This window comes from Tachypleus tridentatus, chromosome 7 (genome assembly GCF_004210375.1).
Source record: "Tachypleus tridentatus isolate NWPU-2018 chromosome 7, ASM421037v1, whole genome shotgun sequence".
NCBI classification, from domain to species: Eukaryota; Metazoa; Arthropoda; class Merostomata; order Xiphosura; family Limulidae; genus Tachypleus; species Tachypleus tridentatus.
Genome location: NC_134831.1, coordinates 165,936,810 through 165,953,251, shown reverse-complemented (window position 1 = coordinate 165,953,251; position 16,442 = coordinate 165,936,810). Strand labels below are relative to the sequence as shown.

The 16,442-nt window shown below is 34.7% G+C and overlaps 1 protein-coding gene across 2 annotated transcripts in view; it reads right to left on the bottom strand.

Moving 5' to 3' along the window:
* The window catches only part of LOC143257134 (cell adhesion molecule Dscam1-like), a 101,933-nt gene that overhangs the window by 31,264 nt on the left and 54,227 nt on the right, over positions 1–16,442 (bottom strand). For both annotated transcript variants that reach the window (XM_076515416.1, XM_076515414.1), the window contains exons 6-11: positions 13,613–13,882; positions 10,931–11,332; positions 10,064–10,225; positions 5,537–5,818; positions 4,766–4,885; positions 109–282 (exon numbers count right to left, since the gene is read on the bottom strand). In XM_076515416.1, the coding sequence (XP_076371531.1) occupies positions 109–282; positions 4,766–4,885; positions 5,537–5,818; positions 10,064–10,225; positions 10,931–11,332; positions 13,613–13,882 (1,410 nt within the window). The remainder of the gene's footprint in view (positions 1–108; positions 283–4,765; positions 4,886–5,536; positions 5,819–10,063; positions 10,226–10,930; positions 11,333–13,612; positions 13,883–16,442) is intronic.

Genomic DNA, 16,442 nt, shown 5'->3' with positions numbered 1-16,442 from the left:
GTAATTAATTGACACAAGTGTCATTTGTGATTTTAATCTCAACCTAAAATAAGTAACAAAGTTATTATAAGATTTTAAAATATGCATTGTATATAAAATATACATTACCATGAACAACCAATGATATTAGTTTGCTTAAGTCCGCCCCGACGTTATTACTGGCTTGACACAAATAATAGCCCTCAGATTCTCTGGTGGCGTCTCTAATTGTTAAGGATCCATTTCCATAGACAATATATTGTTGACTGTTATAGACCGGAATAAAGTATTTTGGAGAGCTCCCTAAAACAGATAAGATATGTTTTATTGTGTCATCAATATTCTGAACTGTGTCCTTTAAAAGGATGTGTCGTTAAACTTATAAACTGATTTTTAATTTATGAAATTACAATAGTTTCTAGTTTTTGTAATAGGTTTTAGTGTTTGTAACTAGTATGGTGTATTTATATATATATATATTAAAACACAACAAACAAACACAGTCATCCCAGGACGGGCGTGGCCTAAAAACAGCACGATGGAATGTTTATCAGATTTCACATCTTAATCCTCAATAAAACAGGCTTGGCATGGCCGAGCGCGTTAAGGCGAGCGCTTCATAATCTGAGAGTCGCGGGTTCGCACCCGAATCGCGCCAAACATGCTCGCCCTCCCAGCCGTGGGGGCTGGTACATTTAATTTTGTTGCTTTTATTTTACTGTTTGTTATTACTTTTATTATAAAGATTATTTTGCATTCTTATTTTAATATATGCATTTAAGACAGACTCAAGTCTTCTCTCCTAATCTGGCTCAACTTTGCGAGATAATTTTGGGATTACGGCCGGAAATACCGTTAACGGCGAAGTTAACCCAACTGATGAAATAGTTTAGTATAATCTTTATAAATAAGAATGTTAGAAAAGTATAGCAAGAAACAAGGTAGTGTGTTGTGCGGCTAAACCAACTTGCAGGAAATATTGCCTGTTATTAAAGTAAAATATAGGTTTGTGTAGAATAATAGGGTTGCGACCGTGAAGCTGTTATTGGTTACCATCGAATGTCGCTTTCTTACTTGTCGTTATTCGTTGCTATCTACTGGCAAAAAAAAATCATGATATTTAATCAAAAACACGTTAGATGTGAGAAACAGGTATGTCCAGAAAAGAACCTGCGACTTAAAGGAATGAAATAAATGTTGGCGGCCAAATCGAGCACAAAGCAACACAATATGTACTCCGGCCACTACGGGTATCGAAACCTGGTTTATAACGTTGCAAGTCCGCAGACATACTTTTATACCACTGGAAGACGCCAATTTTGATTTAATTCATTTTAGTCTGACGCCAAATTTTTTGTAGTCGCACTTTTTTTCCACAATTGAAATATTTGTGATTAAATTTAATTAGCTACAACCATGACCAATACCAGCTTGAGCTCGTGTTGCTTAAAGTACGTAACTTGCTCTAATTGGAAGTTAATATTAATTACAGAATTAAGCAAAATGAGTTTCAAAAAACAAATATTAACTGCGCCCAACTTACTAGACCTAATGTTCATCTGTATTTTTTAACTCCATAGAAACAATTAAAACCAAAAGCATAAATTTTACCCTTTCATTTACGACATAAATGAATAATTTGGTTGCATAATAGAAATAAATATAAGTATAACGTTTAAGGGCCTAATTAATTTTGCCAAATGAGTTTCGTGTTTTTAACGTACAATGATATGGCGTCTTTACAAAAAAAAAACACAACATGAACGGTTGTCATGAGTGAGATAAAACAAATGCATATAATATTTAGAAATGTATTACCAAGCTGTACCTTCACTACTTGTGTACATTTAGTTTGTTTTGAATTTCGTGCAAAGCTACACGAGGGTTATCTGCGCAATTTTTGGTAAAAGAGTAGCCAAAGAGTTAGCGGCGAGTGGTGATGACTAGCTGCTTTCCCTCTAGCTGGGCTTGCACTGCTAAATTAGGGACAGGGCGTTATAATATGACAATCAATCCCACGGTTTAAAGGGCGAGCGTGTTTGGTGTGACGGGGGTTCGAACCCGTGACCCTTAGATTACGAGTCGAGTACCTTAACCAACTGGCCATGCCGGGCCACTTACGTAAATAATTTGCATATATTTTTAACAGAAGTAACAATAGGAAAAAGGGATTGTTTATTATTGGAAATTTCTAAATTTTGCTAAATGACCTTTAAAATTATCTTTAACACCACTAGTAAGTCTTAACGATTGACAGTAGTGATATAAAGCCCTCTTTATTGATGAAAAATCAAGTTTTTGTTTTTATTTCAATGACAGCAAGTAAAACTTGTTTATACTGAAGGTAGATGGCGACGCTAGAAGGTTCTTTTGTTTGAAGCCAAAACAACTGCAGCACGTGTGCTCAAACTTAAATGTGTGAATTATTATATCTCCATTGGTTAAAAAAAATAATTAAATACGATTTACGTAAAGCAGGTTTATGATATGTGAACATATCCTTGGAACAAAAGTATTTGTAGATCTTCTAGATGGCGTCCTCTAACCAGCTCTTATAAATCGACAAATATTCCGCTTGTTGCAAAATCTAAAAGCAATCCACCAACTGTTGCGATAAGTTTGCTAACTTGGAAAACACTGATCTGTTCATTCGTTTATAAAGTAGATACAACATTATTTGTGACTTTATTCTGCCTAAGCTATTCCGCTTTCAACGGTCCGTTAAAAGGACTGGTTTCCTCTGTCTTGTAAAATACATAAAGTCCCAATCGTTTAACTTCTTTATGTATGTAGGACGACTATAAACCTGTAAGTTACTTGGGATCAGACGTTTGTACAGCCTCGTAAATTGTTATACTTCTTACTTGAATGAAATGGAGAAAGATGTATTCAGTATTCTAAATGCATAACCTGTGCTACGCAGCGCCTCTTTCGATCTGTAATTGGATAAAACATTGCCCGTTGTCATGGCAGTTCTGACACATTAATAATTGGATAAAACTTATTTTGTTGTCATGGGAACCTCAATATGCTAGGTGATAATATTAAAATATCTGGTTTAAATCGTTCTTTTTTTTTTTTTTAACAGGAGAGTAGAAACGAGTAATCACAAAATAAACATGGCCAGGTGGTTAAGGCATTTGACTCGTAATCTGAGGGTCGTGGGTTCGAATCCCCATCACACTAAACATGCTCGCCCTTTCAGCCGTGGGAGCGTTATAATGTTTCGGTCAATCCCACAATTCGTTGGTAAATGAGTAGCCCAAGAGTTGGCGGTGGGTGGTGATGACTAGCTTCCTTCCCTCTAGTCTTACATTGCTAAATTATGGACGGCTAACGTAGATAGCCGTCGTGTAGCTTTGCGCGAAATTTAAAAACAAACAAATCCTCAACCAAAAAAATTACTGAAAATTAAGGATAACAACAATCTTTGAAGGAAGGTAAAGGAATTTGTTGTTCATAACAAATGTTCTACTTTGTTCGTTATGTTTTTAAAATACCCATGTTAGATGTGTATGAGCAATGCCTACCTAGGTCGTTTTTGTTAATACAGAATTTTTCCGATGTCAAAAGATTCAGGACAAGTAAATATTTACAAAAATTTATGATTTTTTATTTTTACGTTATTATTCAAAAATTGCGTTTTATTTGAAAGGGTATTTAGTTATCTAATGACAGTTATGAGATATCTTTTATAGTAGTCAGGCAACTTAAAACTTTCCAGGTGCAGATAACCTAGTTGCTTTGCGCCATAAAACGCCAATATTTCCAGACTGGAAAATATAGAATGGTGCGGGGTGAAACATAAAGTGGTCGTGTACGAAACACAGAATGGTCTGGATGAAGCACAATTTCATGTTAACTGGTACGTGAACTATATCTATTTATACCTTAGAATGGCCATTGTGCTCTGTCCATTATTTTAATTTTATAATTCGTTCCTTTTGAAATAACCTTATTTATTCGCGTGATACAAAATAGTTTTTATTTTTCAAAGTGTAAATACAGTTTATAATGATAATTTGTATTCACAGGAAGAGAACCATGTTTATTTAGGTATACCACAAGAACAGTGGCATTGTAAGGCTGCTACATTTCTAATATACATCGTTTCTATGGTTCCATTATGCACATGAACACCCTGTTTATTCAGCCTCAAACCAAATCAGCTGTTTAATAAAGTTCAGAGATTTCGTTCCGTAATTTCAATCTCAACATAATCTGTTTCATTTAATGATTTGAACTCGTACTGTTGGAAACTAACCAACAAGACGCAGTGGCAAGAACACTGCTGAGAATGTCAGAAACTAACCAACAAGACGCAGTGGCAAGAACAATTATAGTTAACACTGCTGAGAATGTCAGAAACTAACCAACAAGACGCAGTGGCAAGAACAATTATAGTTAACACTGCTGAGAATGTCAGAATGTCAGATGTTTTTAAACTAGGGCTTTCAGTTGTAGATCTAGATCTAAACGACAGATAAGACCACGAAAAAGTAATAACCTCGTGAAATGGGTTAGATTATCCTTCTTGTCATATCTCTTTTTTAGCTGTTTGGAAAGATAAAATCTGGATAATCAGAAATAACTGGTTTTGGTACAAAGTTAAGGATTATGTTCTGTCTGTTTATCGTATTTTCATTGTTATGCTGTTTTATTTGGACAAAATGATTGGTAAGTAGATAGATTAGACATTGTTATTTAGTTATACCATTCAGTGTGAAACATGTCATACGTTTCTGGAACTCTGTTGTTTCACCTTTTTAGTGAAACCAATTACTACCTGATGCTTTTTTCCACGATACAATTGGCTGAGGCGAACCTGTAGCGGAACAGTCGATGGTAGCCATACTTCCAAGAATGACGGATGTATTTACTGGTTCCACCTTCCATCGTGGTGGTGCTATTGACACATATATAAAAAATGGAAACCTAAGAAAATTATTAAATCGAAAACTCTTTTTAATAACGAAGTTTACGTGTTTTTACTCAGTATTCGATCTTTACACAAATCTTTCTGGAATGATTTCTAACTGATTGCAACTTGATATTTTCTTACCATTTTAAATGTAGGACAAGAATGTCCTTAGTCAGTTGAAAGTTTCCTTAACAAGAGAAAGCCTCAGACTAATAAGTTGTAACTGCAGTTTTCACTAGTAACGCACGTGTTTTATTGTTGTCATATTTAAGGTGCTTGTGGTGTAGAAACTTGTAATTACACGTGACGCTAAGATAAGAATAGTATCCGCTTTCTGATCCTCTAGTTTTGTTGCAAATGCTTAGATAAGTGTATTTGTAAAGTCTATAGTTAATTTTGTGACAACGAATGTAACTTATATTTTGGATTAGTAAAATTAATTTACCGAATAAAGCTTAACCTGTCTTTTTCAAGCAGAATTAAAAGACATTTTGAGATAATGGCCAAAACACCGTAAAAATCCAGGATATCATATGACGCTGAAATGTATTTACTATAATAAATAAGTTTTATATTGTCTAACGGATTACGTTGTAAGTTTCATATTTTTACATAATCTCTACTATTTTGACTTACTGTCCACACTCAACAGGATACTGTGACTTGCTGTTCCTCCGGCATTTGAAACAACGCAGGTATAATTACCGCCATGGTCAGGTTTAACGTTATTCAGGGCCAAAATCGTAAATCTCTCGTGTATTTGCACATTAATTCCAAGCTCTGGAGGTAGATGGCGACTGTGTTTTAGCCATTCCATCTTAAAGGGTGGATCTCCCTGATTGATTGAGCACGTCAGAGCTATTGCTGAACCTTCTCTGACCCGCGACGGCAGTTCGAAAGGAATAATTTTTGGCGGGGCTAAATATTGAAAGAAAAATATGAAAAATATTACATTTTAAAGACGAAAAACAATAATAATTTAAACAGAAATATATCTATGCCTATGAACTCTACACTAATCCGTCAAATGCGAATATTAGAAGAGAAACTGAGACCCAGTTATTAACCAACATATACTCTTAAAGATCAGGATGGCTGATCCTATACCATTACGTTTGAAAATTGGATTATTTAAATGAACTTGAAAACAATTATTGCATGGATTATAAGCTCAATTTTCATTGATTGTCGTTCACATATATTTCTAAGAAAGATTGTCTTTGTTTAATTGCAAACCTAAAGACTGCGTATTTATCATAAGCCTAACCAAAGGAATCCAAGTGGACGCCAGATATTGTAAAGGAAAGGAGGGGTGAACGGAGAGGAATCAACACTAGTACCTGACCCATTTTAGCCAAGATGACCCAAGATTACAGCAATACGTGTTAAATGTTGCAGGATAATAAACAATCATATGTATGGGTTGGCATAATATGGAAATAGTGGTTTAAAACAAGCTACTCAAAGAACATTCCATACTTGTTAGACATATATTTGTCTGTATGTGTTTTATATGTATATTATCATTTTAATTAATTAATTTTATTAACAGTAACTTGATCAGAACTTTATATATCTTTCTATCGTTCTGTCTATCTTCTTTGACTTCTGAAATGTCTGTCTACACATTTGTCTGTAAGCTGTCTGCATATCTGCTCAGAACGTAATGTGGAAGTCAAACATGGTTATCTCTGTTGTGTATGTATAACAAGGTGAATAGTGCATGCTTATTCGAAAATTGTTGGCATCAGGAACCTGGTGTTTACACACGGTTCTGACGTTGAATATCAATGGACATTTTCGTCACTGCCGTAGCTTGCCTCGGTAGCTTAGTTTTATAATTTAGAAGATGATGATGAGAAAAATGCATGAATAGTCAGACAAACAGGTATTTCCCTTGGAGGGGTCAACACGTGCTTTTCGCAAATTCACCGTATACAAAGGAGAAAGGATCGTGACTTGGAATATATATTAAATTTTGAAATACATTTTCTGATATTTAAAAATCATTGCGTTTTCACATATTCTATACTCATTGTCTTATAAATTGGCAACATGTTTGGTAAAGGTCAATAATATGATTAAACTGGTCAGTTTAAAATGTTTTGTCACCAATTTCTAGAGGTTTTAATTTTTTCTTATAAACCGTGAATAACAGCAGGAAGTAATATTTTCAAAACAGCCTTTTTACTTTAGTAACTGTCATTTATTAAGTAACTTTTATTAAAACTACAGAGCAGATAGAAGAGAGTAAAACAGTCCTTTAAGTTTGAATTTTGGTTTCGTTATTGTGATCTTGTTACAGCATAAGAGCTGTGCGAGCCAGGTGATAAAATGTTACCTTAAGTTTGAGTTCTGGTTTTGTTTGTTGTACTTATGTTTTTTTATAATATACAGAACTGTAGAAGTTAGTTAATAAACAGTTCTCTTAAGTTTTTGGTTTACCTATGCTAATTTTCGGGTCGTACTTTCATTAAATGTCAATATTTTCAGTTCGATACATCAGAAAGATTGAATATTTGTTGACATTTGAATCCAACAAAAATGAAGACAGTTTAATCCCTTCTCCACTAGGAGTTCTCCTTGGAACAGGTATAATTAGCTTTTGACTTTAAGGAAAAGAATGAAATATTGGTGAAACCCTACACTAATTCCAGCACTAGGGGACGCAGCTAAGCGGTTGTTTGTCAGGTTGTTAATTGGAGAACTTTGAATGTCTGAATACACCTGCCATTTTGTTTTCTCCGACGGTCATATGGGGGAAAAGGACCTACGTATAGTCAGTTGTCACACGTATTGTCTTAGCTTTATAGCAATATGTGCTTTTATTTGCATTATAAGTGAACAATGCTTGTTGTTTTTAACAGAGACAAAGCTTACTAATGACAGAAAATAAAGGTAATGAAAAGTCCAATCTGAGCTCCATGCGACTCTGATCACGTTGGAATGACAACTAATCAGTGAAAGAGAATTAATTAGAGAAAATAAATTCAGGAAATTTAACGAACAGCTGAGATAGCTAAATTACACCCAGGATGCTTCTTTATGTAGTCTAGTGTAATGTAACGTAGCCGTTTATTTATACAGACTGTTGTACTTTTGCTTACTTACTTACTTGTATAGAGTGCGCTTGAACCTAACTAATTTACTTGCTAAAATTGTTAAGAAATATGTATAATACGAAATAAAACCAAAACAAACAAATTAATTTCCTATGGAAAGAAGGGAAAGTTACCTTCGAAGAGTTTTCGAAGCGTGTTAAATATTCTCGATATTGTTTGTCTATTGAAGACAGCCATATTGGTCATAAGCTGGAAAAAAAATCTTAAATATGTTGAGCAAGGAATTTTAACATCATAGGAAATATTTTGATGATTACAGACCTCACCGAGACATTGGAACATATTGATTCTGTTAGCTTTTATGTACATGAATCATGACCCAAATGTCTGTATAATTTGGAAAATGTTACATCTACGGTTGACATGGAATATTAATTTGGCAACTCGTCAATCCAACCTTTCAATTTTGAAAGTTACGCATGCCTGGTAATGAGCATCGAATAAAACGCTGCAATTTGTGGAACTTTTAAAACAAGATGCACCTTAAAACGATCTGGGTATAGATTCTTGAAGGTGAACAAAAGAAAAAAGATATGACAAGCTTATAAGTTTTATACACAGTTTCATGACAGTTATAACTCTTGCCATAAAAATGACAGCAACAGCAAGCCACACTACATTGAATATCGGTGATGCTTTTTTGAGGGTGTTAATATTCTCAGGTTATTTTCAGTCGTCAAAATACTGTTTTATTGATACTGATTCCAGTGATTAGGATTGAGTAATTTAGATTTATACGATCAGTTCACGAATTTGTTGTTCTAACGCATGCGTTACTCCAACAATATTAATACTTGTGAGAGCACTACGCGGATTTATTATTGTTCTTGCGTTACCCTAACAATATTAAAACTTGTATGACCAGAGCACGAATTCATTATTGTGGTTCAAAGTAAATCAATCCACTTAATTTTACCTATGCTTGGAACAGTGAGCAAAACGGGAATATTTTCAGAATACGTGTAGAAAGTCTCATTAATTATTAGTGTAATATGGATATGTAGACTGGTATTGAAGATATTAGATAGTTTAATATCACTCACTTCAACGTTTCCCTCTAAACCAAGGTGTTTCCCTTATATTTTTCAACATGTACTGTACTCAGATAAAATGAAATATTTTTATTACCTCCGTCTCTCTGAAGTATTCCATTTGTTTCAAATACCGCCACAGTAATCTTCGACAACGGAAACCAGTGATTTATTTCCCACCCCCACACCCCAGTGGCTCAGCGTAATGTCTGAGGACTTGTATAATACGGATAATTAGGTTTCAATACTCTCAATATATTTACATTTAATTTATAATTCTTTAATTTAAATACGTACATCTATAAGTACTATATCAGACAGCGTATTAGGTTTGTTTTTTTTTTTCACCATTATAAACCATATATATGAAAATTAAACGAGGAAGTTTGCGTTTCCCCGTAAATATTTCTTATCGTGGAGACTTCAGCTAAACAATCTCTGCTTTATAAAGAAACTGGGCTTGGAACCTTTATTTCCCACCAGGGATTAACAGTTATTAAACATGTTATCTGGTGTCAGGGCCATCCATGCTGATTCGATAATTGCGTGTTAAGGGGAAGAAGAAAACACACACATATTTACAATATATAAAGCACTTGAAAGAAATGCACACAGCGTAGCGATTACTGATTGAACGACAAAACAACAACGAAACTGGCTGTTTATACTTAAAATTAACGAGTCTAACGTTTACCAGTATTAACTGGAAAACAATAGAATTTTTGTTTATCTTACAGTGAGTAAAATCACTTAAGTAAAGCAAACTTTCTTTGTTAAATTGTGTTTCGAAAATACTATAATAAGAATGAAAGATAGGTTATGGATGTTTTGCATATAGATTGTGTTAAAATATATGCGTAAGGCCTCTAGTGGCTCAACGGTAAGGTTGAAGTCTTACGAAACTAAAATTAAGGTTAAATCCCATTGATGGGCACAATACTGATAGCTCAATGTCTGCCTTTCTGCTTAACGTCTAACAAACTTAAACACAAGCAGTTTTTTTCACTTACTGATAATAATGACGTTTACTGATTGGTGATCTGAAGCGCCCTCTAGGTTCTTTGCTGTGCATGTGTACTTCCCCTGGTCAGAATCCCTAGCCACCTGGTGAATAACTAAGGTACCATTCGGGAATACTTGCTGTCTGCTGGTGACGGGTAGCTGAAGGCCCCCTAAGAGAGAAAATCCTCTATAAGCTGTGACTTTACTTACAGCTCTCTCGTTTAGACCTTTCGTGATGTATTCCATTAAACAGAAAGATGTATGTTGCTGTCATAGAAGTTATGATTAGAACGGAAATTATATAAAATTTCAAACGCTTTGATAATGATATAAAATAAGCAGCAATTAAGGATTAGAAGAACCTATTGTATAATTTACATGGCTATCCTATAAAACGTGAACACATGCACACATACATTAATGTCGTTGTGCTTTAAAAATAATATAATAAGAAATATGTATTAACTGTGCCGTTTTGTCTCATTCTTAATTATGTAAATGATTTGTCATTTTAATTCAGGGAAATTGAAATACTTTTTTGCTTATTTCCAGCAGAGGCCGTCATTTCGTATAAACGCAGACAAGGAATATTTTTTCTTTTGTTTGTTTTTTTTGGAAATTACAGTAATATTGTTATGACAACAGTTAAAACTTTGAAACATTATCAACTTGCATTCAGAAGTAACGGGGAGAGATGTTCTGACCAATAAGGGCATCAGAAATAAACGTCTTTCTTGGTTCTGAAAACACGGCCTTCAAGCCACGCTTTGTTCAGTTCAAGTCTTATGAAGTTTGTTATTTAGTCTGAATAATCGTTCTTTTACACTTCTAGAATTTAAAACATAAGATGTTAAATTTTAATTAAAAGAACATACCCTTTTCCCAGGTTATACTATGAATAGGATAACCTGACACTGGACAATATATGGCCAGTCGCTGTCCCTCCACTACCGACACATTAGACATTGGACGAACGAATGGTGGTCCAAAGACGTCAAGTTTGTTAAAGTGAGACACTGAACCAGCAGCGTTTGTTGCTTTACACTGATACACACCTCCATCTGGGACACGTACACCACTGATGTTCAGGTGACTGATGACCATACCATCGTTTCTCGCAATATTATCGATGTGTAAATGACCAGGAAGCGGTTGTCCATCAACATTCCACGTCACCTCCGGAGTTGGGTGACCGGATGCTGTACAAAGCATGGAGACCGAAGCTCCTTGATGGACTTGTCTCTGTGTGAATGTTTGATGCAACACTGGAGGTACATCTGACGAAATAAATTTAGTTTTTCTTTAGTCTTGACCTTCGGGTAAGAAATCTTTCCTCATTGTAAATAATCGAGTTTTGTTCATATGATAATCAGGGTCTTAATAAATATATACTTGTTGTAATTATCTGTTTACAATTTCCAGAAATCTCAAACACTTAGTAAACATAAACAATCGCGGGGATTATAATTGAGTTTAACAATAACATGTTACTGTTGAAGATCCGATCTCTAAAATTCGACCTGATAATATTGTGTAAGGTGAGCGTTGAAAATCTTTCTGTGATCTACATACCTGGTACTAAATTTGTTATACAGGTTACAAAAGTATTCACCCCTGCAAACTTTTCACGTTTTGTTGCCGTCTGAACTTGCAGTTATGAAACTTTTAAATGAAAGAAACTATATTTAGAATCTACACAATCTACTGCAAACTGAGAAAGCTAAAAGTAAAACGTTGATATTATCCAAGTTAGATTTTCAAAGAAATTTACAGTATTCTCAATTGTATAAGTGTTCAATCCCTTTGCCATGGCAACCCTAAATCATTTCAGATGCAATCACGAATTTGAAAAGTCACAAAATTACTTTAATAGTCTGATTTAATTTGACTTCAGAGTAAATGTATCTGTTCAAATACAACTCGCATAGTGATACAACAAACCAACCATGAAGACCAATAAGCTTTCTAAACAAGTAAGAGATAAACTGGTAGAGAAGCACAGATCAAGAGAAGGTTACAGCAAGGTTTCAAAATCGTTGATTATCCCTTTTAGTACGGTAAAGTCCATCATTAAGAAGTGGAATGTTCTTCATACCATCCAGTCACTACCCTGATCAGGCCGCCCTTCCAAACTAAGTGGCTGGCCAGGAAGAAACTGGTTATGGATGTCACTGTAAAGCCAAAAGTGACGTTGAAAGATTTGCAGATTTCGGTGTGTGAGGTAGATGTAAGTGTTCATACATCGACAATATCCTACACACAGCTGGACTGTATGGGTGAATAACAATAAAGAAGCCATTACTGAAAAATAATCATCTTAAATCTCGTATGGTGTTCGAGACGCAGCATGTAAATGATACTGCAGACACCTGGTCGAAGGTTTTGGAGTCAGACAAGACTAAAAATACGTTTTTGGTCTACATTTAAAGCGTTACATTCGGCACAAGCCCAAGACAAAACATCACCCAATGAATATTGTCCTAACCAACTGTCAAGCATGGTGGCGGCAGCATCATATTATAGTGATTCTTATCACCAGTAGGAACTGAGGAGCTTGTCAGGGTTGATAGAAAGTTGGATGGTGTAAAGTACAGATGAGTCCTAGAGGAAACCATTCTTGAGTCAGCCAAGATTCTAAAATTGAGTCCAGAATTTACCTTTCAATAGGAGAGTAACCCGAAGCACACTGAAGTGGTTTCAAAAAATAAAAATGAATATCCTGGAGTGGCCCAATCAATGTTCTGACTTTAATCCAATAGAGATTTGGGAGAGACTTGGAGAATGCAGTCCGTCACCGATTTCCAATGAAATTTTCAAAATTAGAGCAATTTTGCCATGGAGAATGGACAAACATCACAGCATCTCATTGTGAAAAGCTGGTAGAGACTTGTCCAAAAAGACTCACAGCAGTAATTGCTACCAAGGGTGCTTCCACCAAATATTGACCTATTAGAATGAATATTTGTGCTATACAACAAATTTCAATTTACATATCTTCCTTGCAGGTTTTAACGACATTCAACCTCCTTCACATCTGATAGTGTTAAGTTTGATCATTAGAGTTTTTAATAAGAAAAAGTTTATTAACAAAATTATTTGCTTTATTTGTATTTCATCAAATGTGACATTGTTGGTTGTGGGTGAATACTTTCGGAAGGCGCTGTATCAACTACATATTTCTGTTTATTAAGTATAATCAATATTAAAAAGTTAACTGTGAATGTTTTCCCCACATTCCTCTTAATTTGTCCATTGTGGCTAAAATCAAATGACTTTAAAAATATAATTTAAGACTTTTATTTTCTTACCTCTGGAGAGCAGTAAAGTTTTCATCAGTTAAACTGGGCAATGAGAAACACAAGTTTCTTTGAAACGCTATGGGTTTTCAAACATTTTGCCAATAAACTCATGTAGTTTTCTCTTAAAATGTTTATTTTATTAAATTGAAAAATGTTTTTATGCGTTGCGCTTGTACGTTGAGTTAAAGAAGGTGACCTTTGTTTTATTGTTGTTTCAGTTTGAATCACACCATACATAGCTAATAACAAGCACTCTACCTCCAACCAACAGCTGGGCTGTAGCCTGTTGACTGTTCCCTTGACTGTATACAAAGCACTGATACATCCCTTGGTCTTCCTTCTGCACGGACTTTATATGTAACACTTCTTTTCCTCGAAGGATAACTCTTCCATTTGTCACCAGGGGGCGAAAGTTTTTTGTCCAAACGATCGAGTCAATTGGATTTCCTGCAATACTGCACGTGAGTGTTGCTAGTCCACCACTGAGCACAAGTAACGAATGAGGCTCAACCCGTACTTGTAAAGGCACTGGGGAGAAAAAACAGCCACTTTACAACAATATCCTTAAACACTCGCGACTCCAGCTTGTTTTAACTATGAAGTGAAGTAAGGTGAAAATAGATTAGTGAACAGCCTTAGTTGGAGGAGAACTTAACGACACTCAGAGGGCCTGGCCCCTCGCTAGAACCGTCCTTTTCTTAAGACATAACAACTACAAAGGAAATCAAAACTGTTGATGAATGAAAACACGCAAGGTCTGTTAAAAGTCGCCTTCTTCTACTGGAAATTCGAACTCGTAATCTGATGTTCTTATAATTAATAGAGGTGCGTGGTGGAATTTCGTTACTTCGTCAGAACGATTAACGCTTCGCTACTAGAGAAGGAACTCCGTAATTTAACGTAAAAATTCGTTTTATTTGTAACATCAACAATTATCAAAGGAAAACTTACATATTCTGTTTATCGCAATAGTTCAGCAACTTCTATACACGAACAATTTTACATTTATCCAACAGGCCAATTAAATGCCTTCTGATTTCGTTAACGCTATCCACATTTATCTACCAACAAGACATTTATTTTGTACATACGATACGCGAGCTCGGTTTGTAACAGTAAACGTTGCTTATTTCACATTTATGACCTCGCTACGCTCGTCGAGTCGATGTGTCCCATCAGCGTGCAAACGTCCGATCTTCCAAAGCCTGATTAGTCAGTGATGTGTTTTCTATACTCGTGCTATCCCTAGAATTACTGAAGTTCTAGTCGTGTCAATGTTTTTCTCTACTATGTATTCACCAGATTGCGTTGGGAATTAATGACTTAGGTGGTTACAAGATCTCTGTGTCACAAGACAAAAGATTTAGAGAAAAACGACGTTAGTTAATCACACCAATTAGCGCTGGGCTCTCCTGTGTTATTATGCCTAAAAAATGTGTGTTTTAATTAAAGTGTTTTGGTCAGTCGTGAGTGTAGTAACACAAAACCACCAGCTTTCCGTAAAATGCAGTACGTGGATCCACCAATTAACAGTGTACATCATACAGGCCACACAATTTGAACTATACACAAAGCAAGGTCGAGTAAACTCGTCTGTTGTTTAATTTATATTAATTTAAAATGATTGGTTTTGTCTCTTTCTGTTTATTTGTAACTTTGAAGTTCAAAACACATGCTTACAGTTTCATTGTCGTTGAATATAAACATTTAACTCTTTCCAGATGGGTCAAAGGTCATGTCATTGCGCTTGTTGGACTATTATATTATGAATTTAAGCCATTAACTTTGGCATGAAACTGTTGATTACAATTCAAGCTTTCATATTATACATTATTTAATTTGTAATTTCAAAGTAAATGAAAACCATCATCTAAACGTTGATGTTTGTGTTTCATATAGTATGTTGAATGCGATACTGGTTCATATTAGATTTTTTTATGTCAAAATACAAAAGTAATAGTTTCGTACAAGTTAGGAACTTAAATTACCGATATTGGCAAGACAGAATATAAAATAATAATCTCCTGTCTTTTCTATTTGCTGAGATATCTCTCATGTATTGAATCAGCCATACTGGCCCTCATCTTATATTTACTTCTATATATATATGTGTGTGTGTGTGTGTGCGTTGTAAATCCTTAGACATACCGCTGTACCAGCGGGGGGCTTACTTCTATGTATGACGTGATAACTCATCGAAAACGCAGCATGTCCCCTAGTGGCATTTTCCAGCCATTTTGAAATATAATGGCGTCTTCTCTTTCTTTTAAGAGAAACCTTCATGCTGGTAAGTTGAGTGTTTAGCCTGTTCGAAATAAAATTTTTGATTTTTCAATTGTTTATATAAAATATTTAAAAACTATTTCGTTTTACATCTTCCATGTGCGAAACTTCTTAAGGCTTAGCAAGCTACGACAAGTAGCAACATAGAACAAAGTTCGTAACCAGAAGAGATAATTATTTCCTTTAGTTCTTTATTTGTTGTTCTATGTTTTAAGGGAAATAAGTTTAAGAACGTGTTTGTAAATGGTAATAATCTATATACTTATGTAAAGTATAATGATTGAACTATGACTGTGTTTTGCAAAATATTAGTCTACTAGAACACAGCAGGTACAGGTAACTTTGTAAAACTAAAGGTCAGTTTCATATTATTGGATATGAAAATTTGAGTGCACGCACGTGCGTTTCGTCAATGCAAGTTCTGTATTGTTAGCCTTACACGGCTTAAAGGTCAATATAATAAATATGTATAAGTTTATAATGTTAAAACAGTTAAGCTATTTAGTCTATACATTTAAGTTTCCATATTATAATTTGTAGTAATTCTAGAACAAAAATCGATAATTTATTTTCGGGTTTTTTATGGTGATTACGAGATCAGTAAAATCAACTGAACTCGTACAGAGGCTCTTTAGCGAAAATAACAGATAAAATGTAAAGTTTTTTCTCAAAAAATGTTTGATAACAGTCTGGACATTATAAAGGTTTCGCATGTGATACATAAAACTATTTTTAATTTTAAAATGAAAATTACTTTACATGTTGCCAATTCAACATACGAAAAGAAAAAAGGCACGAGAAAAAT